Consider the following 11067-nt stretch of genomic DNA (forward strand, 5'->3'; position numbering starts at 1 on the left):
AGAGAACCAGTGCATAACTTTTGAGTGTTTCGAGCCGAGCAAGGCAAACTTTTCCCATCGTTACCATAGCAAAGACACACGGACACGCCCCCTAAATCAAGATTGCTGTCACAGGAACAGGAACGTCTTGGGGTGTGGGTTCAATCCCGGCTCTTGCAAATTCATGATTTCATTTACATGCCTTTACTTTGCAGATTCCTCATTTATTAGACATATTTATTGTCTAATAATTAAATAATAAGCCAATAAGAGCTCTGCACTCGGGGCCGCCACCTCCCTACTCCCAGTTTTTATTAAAGGGCCCAGCTCCCCTCCTTTGTCCTACAGAGATAAGGCATCAATATAATAATATGTGCTCTTGTTTGTGTCTGTGTGTGTGTTGCAGTGAGAACGGCGTGGACGATGAGGAAGACCTGTATGACTGTGTGTATGATGAAGATGATGGCGGGGAGGTGTATGAAGACCTGATGAAGACCGAGGCAGGAGCTCCACCAGTAAGATCATCTCTTCTCACTGCAGAATAAAGGCTCTTTCACACCGAGTATGATTTTCCACACAGTGCAACCTGTGGATCCATTCATCATTTCACTTGTAGCACCTAATTCTACCACACGGGGCGCTGCACCACCTCATTCCAAAACCACAGCTGTATCCCGAGCTGTTCCGAAAGTATTCGTATATGTCAGTAGAGGTGTAGTGTCGGACGTTCTGGAAGAGGATGAGCTGTTCTGCCGCCATCTTCATGCTCATTCGTTTTCTTTAGGGACTACTTTTTGTAGCCGCACTACACCCTAAAGGCAGCATGTATCCCTCCACGATTTTAATGATATGCGATTTTAAAAGCAGGTTCTAGAGCCGAACTCTTCTCAGAACTCTGGTAGAACCGTGTCTCAGGCATCAGGCAGTGTCTTGGTCTACAAAAGTGACAACAGAGCTGTGATTGGTCAGCCTGGTTTTCAAGGCAGTCAAGCAGTTCAGACGTCTGCTTCTATTCGCCGCCACTGTGAACAGTTCTGACTGGGGATGGGATACCAAACCCACCAAACCCCCCAAACCACACTCTGAAGGACCTTGTTTTGGAATTACCAAGTACTTCAAGTTCAGTACTCCTTGAGTACTTCTTCATTATTTCAGTACTTCAGTGTTCTTTACTCAAATTCACCAGAAGAGCATCAGGGTGTTAGCAGCAGATCCTCAAAGCAAGTCCTGTAAGTTAGGAGGTGGGGCCTCCAGGAGCATCAGTGAGGGTGGTCCTTCTGTGGGAACCTTTGGAAGAGCTCGGGATACAGCTGAAGTTCTTGAGTGAGGTGGTGAAGCTCCCAGTGTTGCTGTCCTTTCTGTAGAATGGTGCAGCTACAGGCTCCGCAAGCCGTAAGTATGGGACTCTGTGTGAAGGACGCCATTCATAGAGGTGTGTTCAATTTTTCTGCGTCCATAAACCCTGCGATGGCCCGGCACCTTGTCCAGGGATGGTATGCTCTGCGGCCAGTGAAGAAGTGACCAGGATAAAGTGGGTATTGATCATTTGTGCAGTTTATTTAAATACTCAAACAAAAGCCTGGAGGTTTTTAGAGGTTTACTGAATAATTCAAGTATCTTAGCAACAACAAGAAGAAGATCAGATCAATAGGCCGCTGTAATTTCCTGATTATTGGATTTTCTATCCAGTGGTGAAGCTTTGAGAAGCTTATAGGAATTTCAGAAGGGTCTTAAGCACCCAGACTGAACCCTGAATTTCATCGCTGTCACACAAAACCCTTGTATCTCCAAAACAGGAAGAACCTTCTTCACTTTCAGTGGAAGTTAGTGATGCTAATGTCGGTTGGTGTGGCGCAACAGATAACACCACTACCTGCCAGTGAGCTCCCACACCATGTGGGAGACTGGGGTTCGATTCCTGGTCTGGGTGACTAGGCTGCGCTACACCAATAAGAGTCCCTGGGCAAGACTCCTAACACTACACTGGCCGACATTTGTAATACGAGTAACCTTGTAAGTCACTCTGGATAAGAGTGTTGGCTAAATGCCATAAATGTACATTTTAGTCCAAGTCATTTTGGAGCATTTCTATTGGTCCATTCATATTCGGTGCGAAGGGGTATGTGGTACCCTGTAAAAGACTGGCAACTTGTCCAGGGGGCAATCCTGCCATGCTCCCACCTCACCCCTGACCAGGAAGAAGTGGGTATGGTCATTTGATCTTTCAGAGGTTTACTGAATAATTAGTATCTTTATGTATCTTGGCAACAACATGAAGATCAGCTCAATAGATCAAGATGTGTGTGTGTGTGTGTGTGTGTGTGTGTGTGTGTGTGTGTGTGTGTAATTGCAGAAGCAGGCTGAGACGGACATCAGGAGCTGCTGTCTGGCGGAGATCAGACAGACGGAAGAGAAGTACACAGAGACACTGGAGTCCATCGAGAAGGTAGAGTCCAACCTGCTGCATCATGTGACCTTTACACACACAATCACATGCACACACACACATAAACACACACACACCTTAACCTAAATATAAACGTCTTAAATTCCAGCTTCAGTCCACAGTAGACAGCAGTGCAGCTAATTGATTGATTAATTATCAGTACATTATTACCAAGGCACTTATGGTTGACCGGGGCAGCTCTAGCAGGGCAGAAAATTCATTGCCATCTTTCAGTTTTTAATGGCAGTGCTACGTCACGCAGGTCACTGAGCTGAAACACCTGCGCGTGATAATTAGAAGGGGTGTCTACATACTTTTGGCCGTATGGCATATGCATGTACCATACTGTGCAGAAGTTTTAGTCCCCTGTGTAAATTAGAGAGTAAAGCTGCTGTGTGTTTATCTGCTCAGTAAATCACTGATATCAGAATGAACACTAATAACATGGAGGTTCTCCATCACTGTGTTCCTCATTAGAACATCTCCAAAGTTCTCCTCATGGAGTCTAGTGTTATTTAGAGCTCTCCTCAGATCAACACCTGGTTTGGTGGTAAATCAGGGCTTAATGATGGTAAATCAGGTGAGCTGCTGCTGCTGCTGCTGATGGAGTTGAACACATCCTCCACGCTGTGCTGGCTGGACTGGGGGGCGTCCAGGAGAACCCTGGAGGAACCAAGCTCTGTTCTTCAGACTAGCTCACGACAAGATCTCACTACTTTCTTTCTTCAGAATGAGAAGCTCTTGTTTCTCCTTTTTACTGGATTCATGTTCAGCTGCTTTATCTGTTCTGAGGAGATCTGGAGCTTCTACTGTACAGATGCTTTTTAATACTGTTATCTGACTCTGCTGTTCCTCCCATGCCCTCCTCAGTTCTTCATGCGGCCGCTGGAGCAGTTCCTCTCAGTTGTGGAGATCAACCGAGTGTTCGTCAACATTCCGGTGAGTGTGAAGACCCGGCTAGCATGACCATGTGGGTTCTGTATGGGGAGTCCAACTCCGAACCAGAAGGTTTTGTCCTTGGGTTCCAGGTTGGCCCCAAATATGAATACTGCCAGGGTCAGTGATGGGACCAGGGCAGGTTGGTTAAGCATGGGCTCCATCTGGGTTGTAGACTGCACATTGGGGCCTAGATGGGACCCATGTGAGATTTAGGTGGGATGGAACGATGGGGCCTACTTGAGAAGCCCATCTGGATCCCAGCATGCTCTTCAGCTTGTCTGGTCAAACCTTTCCCACATTGCCTGTCACTGCCCTGAACATGCTCCCCCTGCTGTTGGGAACAGGACCTGGTGAAGGTGCACAAGAGCCTCCTGCAAGACGTCCAGAACTCCATCAGCCACCAGAGTGCCAACAACCTCCACCAGATCTTCATCGACTACAAGGAGAGGTGAGACCTGAGCGGCCTAATGAAGGGAGATCTCACTATAGTGTCTATAGCATCGCTGTCATGAAAAAAACTTGTATCTCCATTTTTGCCGTTTTTCACTTTTCTCCATAATATGAATCTGGATGTTGTTTTTTTATATTATATCCAAATTTCCTGATGAATGGACCAATAGAAATGCTCCAAAATGACTTCAAGTAAAATATTTTGATATTGACTTCAATTGAAACTTCTGAAGGTTTTCCCCTTCTCCTGTAAAGTTGACATCATGAGGTTTTTATCCACCAGCAAATGCATATATATTTTATTAATATTAATATTAATTAATGAATTATTATCCAAGCATTATTATAGACCAGCTATAATAAATGTGGGACAGGTGTGAGCTCCCTGTGCAGAAGCCTGGGGTAGGGCAGTATGGGGTATTGTAGATATGAGCTTGTTCAATGTTCTGCTCCAGGTTACTCCTCTATGGTAAATACTGCAGCCACGTGGAGACCGCCATCGCCTGTCTGGATGACATCTGTAAAGACAAAGAGGACGTGAGGCAGAAATTAGAGGTACGAGTCGCCCTTAATGCTGTATTGCAGTCACACACTGCCCTCTGCTGTTTAACTGTGATATTACATGTTCCTGGCTCTCTGGGCGTATGATCACACTGTCTGATATAATGTCTGTGTTGGTCTGATTTGTGTGGCTAGGTCTGCTCCAAACGGGCCAACAATGGAAAGTTTACGCTGAGAGATCTGCTGGTCGTCCCGATGCAGAGAGTTTTAAAGTATCACCTGCTTCTCCAGGTGAGCCACTTTATCAGAAACACCTACCTTGTGCTTTTTCCACTCACTGGCCACTTTATCAGAAACACCTACCTTGTGCTTTTTCCACTCACTGGCCACTTTATCAGAAACACCTACCTTGTGCTTTTTCCACTCACTGGCCACTTTATTAGAAACACCTACCTTGTGCTTCCACTCACTGGCCACTTTATTAGAAACACCTACCTTATGCTTCCACTCACTGGACACTTTATTAGAAACACCCACCTTGTGCTTCCACTCACTGGCCACTTTATTAGAAACACCTACCTTGTGCTTCCCTCCACTGGCCACTTTATTAGAAACACCTACCTTGTGCTTCCACTCAATGGACACTTTATTAGAAACCCCTACCTTATGCTTACACTCACTGGCCACTTTAATAGAAACACCTACCTTATGCTTACACTCACTGGCCACTTTATTAGAAACCCCTACCTTGTGCTTCCACTCACTGGCCACTTTATTAAAAACCTCTACCTTGTGCTTCTTCCACTCACTGGCCACTTTATTAGAAACCCCTACCTTGTGCTTCCTCTCACTGGCCACTTTATTAGAAACCCCTACCTTGTGCTTCCACTCACTGGCCACTTTATTAGAAACATCTACCTTGTGCTTCCCTCCACTGGCCACTTTATTAGAAACCCCTACCTTGTGCTTCCACTCACTGGCCACTTTATTAGAAACACCTACCTTGTACTTCCACTCACTGGCCACTTTATTAAAAACCTCTACCTTGTGCTTCTTCCACTCACTGGCCACTTTATTAGAAACCCCTACCTTATGCTTACACTCAATGGCCACTTTATTAGAAACACCTACCTTATGCTTACACTCACTGGCCACTTTATTAGAAACACCTACCTTATGCTTCCACTCACTGGCCACTTTATTAGAAACACCTACCTCATGCTTCCACTCACTGTATATTACTGAAGCAGTACAGCTGACTCAGTTACTGGACTCGTTGAAAAACATCAGTATGAGAGAAATGATTTAATCCATCTTCAGTACAGTTTATTTTTGTGTCGTTTTTAAAAAATGTATGGACCAATCACTGTCCGGTTGCCAATAGCAACCGAATGAACTCAGTTATTAAAAGTTGATGCAACTCAAGATCTGTAAAATGATCCCAGTCGTTGGCCCAGCTCCACCACACCAGCTAACAGACGCCTGTGCCGGCCAACATCGCTTAAGAGTGATGAGGGGGGGAGAGAGCGCCATCTACCCACCTGGAGAGAGAGCACGGCCGAATGTGCTCTCCCAGACTCCGACTGCTGATGACAGAGTGGCACCGTCAACTCCTGAGCCCCTATTGGAGGACTGTGGCGTGAACAGCAGCTGCGTCACACAGCCGAAAGGACAGCAGAACAGCAGCTAGCATCTAACAGGAGGCAGTGTGCTGGATTGTAGCGTGTGTGTGAGTGTGTGTGTGAGTGTGTGTGAGTGTGTGTGTGAGTGTGTGTGTGTCGGACTTTGTTAAATGCTATAATTGCCGGACTAGTCGGACACTACGCAGCGGCTCTGCGCTGATGAAAACATCTCACTGCTCTCCTGGGACTTACTCAGAGCTAATCAGCAGCTGCAGTACTATAAGTGGCCACTAGGGTGTAGCCTACACCGTCTTTACGAGGGTCCAGGAGGGGCATTGTGCTCCATTGAATGTTTTAGCAGTGTGTGTGTGTGTGTGTGTGTGTGTGTGAGAGAGAGAGAGAGAGAACACCCAACATATTCCGGCATGAATATTTCAGTGTGTCTCTCGCTGTCCATCACACTGCATGCAGCTTCTGCACCGAGTGACCCGACCATGGAGGGGCTTCAGAATACACGAGTGGACGAGAGAGAGAGAGAGAGAGAGAGATGCTGCTCCAGGGCCTTTTTGTGTCTGGAGGGCAGCAGTCACGCCACTGTGCACACACGTGTGTGTGTGTGTGTGTGTGTGTGCTAGCATGTATACATGCACACCCTTTCACACTGTGAGCCTAGGGAGTGTTAAGCATTAGAGAGAGAGAGAGAGAGATAAAAGAGAGTGAATGAGTGACAGAGAGACAAAGACACACATAGAGAGAGAGAGAGAGAGAGAGAGAGGGTGAATAGTTGAGATAGCGAAAGAGCGAGAGAGAAAAAGAGAGATAAATATAGAGTAAAGAAAATAGAGAGACAGTGAGAGAGAGAGAGAGAGAGGGCGACAGTGAGAGTGAGAGAGAGAGACAGTGAGAGAGAGAGAGGGAGAGAGGCTGTAAGAGAGCGCGAGAGAGACAGTGAGAGAGACTGAGAGAGAGAGAGGGTGAATAGTTGAGATAGCGAAAGAGCGAGAGAGAAAAAGAGAGATAAATATAGAGTAAAGAAAATAGAGAGACAGTGAGAGAGAGAGAGGGAGAGAGACTGTGAGAGTGCGAGAGAGAGAGAGAGAGAGGGAGAGACAGTGAGAGAGAGAGGGAGAGAGACAAAGCGAGAGAAAGACAGTGAAAGAGAGAGAGAGACTGAGAGAGAGTGCGAGAGAGAGAGAGAGAGAGAGAGAGGGAGAGACAGTGAGAGAGAGAGGGAGAGAGACTGTAAGAGAGCGAGGGAGAGAGACACTGTGAAAGAGAGAGAGACTGAGAGAGAGAGAGACTGTGAGAGAGCGAGAGAGAGAGACTGTGAGAGAGAGTGAGAGAGAGAGGGAGAGACTGTGAGAGCGAGAGAGAGAGAGAGAGAGAGAGACTGTGAGAGAGCGAGAGAGAGAGACTGTGAGAGAGCGAGAGAGAGAGACTGTGAGAGAGCGAGAGAGAGAGACTGTGTGAGAGAGTGAGAGAGAGAGGGAGAGACTGTGAGAGCGAGAGAGAGAGAGAGAGAGAGAGAGACTGTGAGAGAGCGAGAGAGAGAGACTGTGAGAGAGCGAGAGAGAGAGACTGTGAGAGAGAGTGAGAGAGAGAGGGAGAGACTGTGAGAGCGAGAGAGAGAGAGAGAGAGAGAGAGACTGTGAGAGAGCGAGAGAGAGAGACTGTGAGAGAGCGAGAGAGAGAGACTGTGAGAGAGCGAGAGAGAGAGACTGTGAGAGAGCGAGAGAGAGAGACTGTGTAAGAGAGAGAGACAGCATGCGCGAGAGAGAGAGAGAGGGGTTGGGTTAGGGGAAGCTTGTCCATCCTGCCCCTGTAAAGAGCAGGCCAGCGTGTGACAGCGCTCTCTGCTCCAGTGGAGGGATCCTCAGAGGGGGGTGGAGGGCGGTGGAGGGAGAGGGGAGGCGTGAGACAGGGTCGTGACCAGCAATGACAAAGAGAACTAAACAGACTGGAGGGAGTTAGAGTGGCAGCATGAAGACCAGAACACACACACACACACTCACACACACACTCTTACACACACTCTTACACACACTCACACACACACTCTTACACACACTCACACACACACTCTTACACACACTCACACACACAAACACACACACTCACACACACACACTTACACACACTCACACACACAAACACACACACTCACACACACACTCTTACACACACTCACACACACACTCTTACACACACTCACACACACAAACACACACACTCACACACACACTCTTACACACACTCACACACACACTCTTACACACACTCACACACACACTCACACACACACTCTTACACACACTCACACACACAAACACACACACTCACACACACACTCTTACACACACTCACACACACACTCTTACACACACTCACACACACAAACACACACACTCACACACACACTCTTATGCACACTCACACACACAAACACACACACTCACACACACACTCTTACGCACACTCACACACACACTCTTACACACACTCACACACACACTCACACACACAAACACACACACTCACACACACACTCTTACACACACTCACACACACACACTCTTACACACACTCACACACAATAATCACTCCCCACCAAACACCATCATCCTCCACCAAACACCATCATTCTCCACCAAACACCATCATCCTCCATCAAACACCATCATCCTCCATCAAACACCATCATCCTCCATCAAACACCATCATCCTCCATCAAACACCATCATTCTCCACCAAACACCATCATTCTCCACCAAACACCATCATCCTCCATCAAACACCATCATCCTCCATCAAACACCATCATTCTCCACCAAACACCACTATCGGTCAGTGGGGTTCTGTGGTAAAGAGCTGCAGCACTCGTGGCGTGGTGTTGTTCTTCTCAGGTACTGCAGCACATGGAGAACTATGAGGGCTGCATGCAGAGCTTCATTGGATTAGTGGAGGCTGTCAGCTGTGTGGGAACAGTGGACATACAGCGAGACGGAAGCCCTCACACCTTCTTCCTCCTGGACTGAAGCCTGCTTTCTACGAAGCCATAAAACCTGCCGAACTCTTCCCAGAAGCTCCTCTGTCTTCCTCCTGTCCACGCCTATTTCTGCTCACACTTCCTTACTGCTTGTTTTTACTACAGAGAGCCACTGCCTGTATGTACACTAGATGTTCCTGACAAATGTTTCTGGACACCCTTTCTAATTCAAGCTACTTTAAGTTGCACCCATTGCTGAACACAGATGTGCAAATGTGCACCCATACACAGCTCGTATAGTCCCTGTGGAGTAGTACTGCCAATTAAATAGGACTCAGCATAAAGCTATTGGCACCATACTGCCTAAAAATGCCAGGCGTGGGCTATAGAGGGGTATAAAGCCCCCCAGCATTGAGATGTGGAGCAGTGGAGCAACTGTGTTCTCTGGAATGATGGATTGAATGGTTAGGGTGGTGATCATCCACTCGCTAACACTCAATCAAATCCTCACAGCAATGCTCCTCCTCTAAAATCTAGTAGAGAGTCTTCTACTCTGCACAGTAGAGACAGTCACTCCTGCTCTTTTTAATGGCCTCGATTTCAGAAGAAATAGTGAATAAGCAGGCGTCCCAATACTTTTGTCCAAAAGTCTAACCATATATGAGTCTCACTGTGGTCCTTACACGAGGAACCAGTGCCACCAGTGGTATCATAGCTCACTCTGTCACTCGCCCTCTTGTACACCATCCCTCTCTCTCTCTCTCTCCATGTCTCACTCTTGGTCTCTCGCTCTCTCTTTGTGTGAGAGCAGACCGGGTGAGGATGAAAAATAAGATGGTGTCGGTCTTGCAGGTGATAATAATACACAGGTTCAGCTCGACTGAGGCAGGGATTTGACTGCTGTCGGCTGGCAATCTATCCGGCAGGCCGAAGGGAAGCCATTTATCAGGCAGGAGGGAAGGGTGTGTAAGGTGTGTGTGTGTGTGTGTGTGTGTGTGCTAGCCTTGCTTATCCCTGAACGCGGCCTGGATGCCTTGTTTACGCCACCCAGAAGCACGGAGGCAATCTCAGACTGAGCGCAGTTTTATTTCTCATTTCAATTCTTGAAACCCTGACGCTGGTCGGGATATCATTTCCAACTCTGCCAGAGAGCGAGACTGCGAGAGAGAGAGAGAGAGAGTGTGTGTGTGTGTGTGTAGCTGTGATGTTTGAGTTCATGTTGAACCTGGTAATCATGTTGATTATTTCTGCTTGTTTGTTTCGCTGGGTTGCAGCAGTGTTAAGTAGAGCAGGCCGAAGTGTGAACGAAGGAGGGAATGTGTGTTTGACAGCAGCTCTTGTGAGTTCCAGAAAGATGGAGTCTTTAAAGCCGTCAGCCCAGCGCTCCTTCTGTCTGACAGGACGTGACTCAAACACAAGGGCGATAATTAGCGTCAGGAACAAGCGTCTGAATTTCCGCAAGAGAGAGTGCTGCCCTCTGTGCTAAACTCCTCGTTTTCTTCTCCCGACAGGAATTAGTGAAGCACACTCATGACGCCACGGAGAAGAGCAACCTGCGCAGAGCTCTGGATGCCATGAAGGTGAGTTGTGAATTTAAAAAAAAAGGCCACACGTCCCACCAAACACCAGAGTTTACACCAAACACAACCATCTCCATTAAACATCATCATTCCTTACCAACATTGTCTGAAAACACCACCAGTGTACAACAGTTCTCCTCCAAACACCTTCATTCTCTTCCAAAAAACGTCATTCACCACCAAATACCATCATTTTCTACCTAAACTGTCTACCAAACACCACAATTCTCCACCAAACATCATCATTCTTTATCTGAAAAAACAGTCTTTACCAAACACCATTATTCTCTACCAACATTGCCTAAAAACACTGTTAGTCTACAACTGTTCTACACCAGACACCATCATTCGTCTCCAAACACCATCATTCACTACTAACATTCTCTACCAAGCCCCATCATTCTTAACCAAACACCATTATTCTCCACCAAACACCGGTATCAACCAAACACTTTCATACTCCACAAAACTCTCTATCAAGCACCATCAAACACCTTGATTCTCTGTTAACATTTTGTACCAAACACCATCATTCTCCACCAAACACCATAATTTTTCACCAAT

At 46.9% G+C, this 11067-nt stretch overlaps 1 protein-coding gene across 1 annotated transcript in view; it reads left to right on the forward strand.

Moving 5' to 3' along the window:
* The window catches only part of LOC140555823 (guanine nucleotide exchange factor VAV3), a 117899-nt gene that overhangs the window by 44692 nt on the left and 62140 nt on the right, over positions 1–11067 (forward strand). The window contains 7 exon segments of the mRNA XM_072679143.1: positions 386–494; positions 2333–2425; positions 3296–3364; positions 3709–3812; positions 4270–4369; positions 4511–4606; positions 10435–10503. Of these exon segments, the coding sequence (XP_072535244.1) occupies positions 386–494; positions 2333–2425; positions 3296–3364; positions 3709–3812; positions 4270–4369; positions 4511–4606; positions 10435–10503 (640 nt within the window).

The sequence above is a fragment of the Salminus brasiliensis genome, chromosome 5 (genome assembly GCF_030463535.1).
Source record: "Salminus brasiliensis chromosome 5, fSalBra1.hap2, whole genome shotgun sequence".
In the NCBI taxonomy this organism is placed as follows: domain Eukaryota; kingdom Metazoa; phylum Chordata; class Actinopteri; order Characiformes; family Bryconidae; genus Salminus; species Salminus brasiliensis.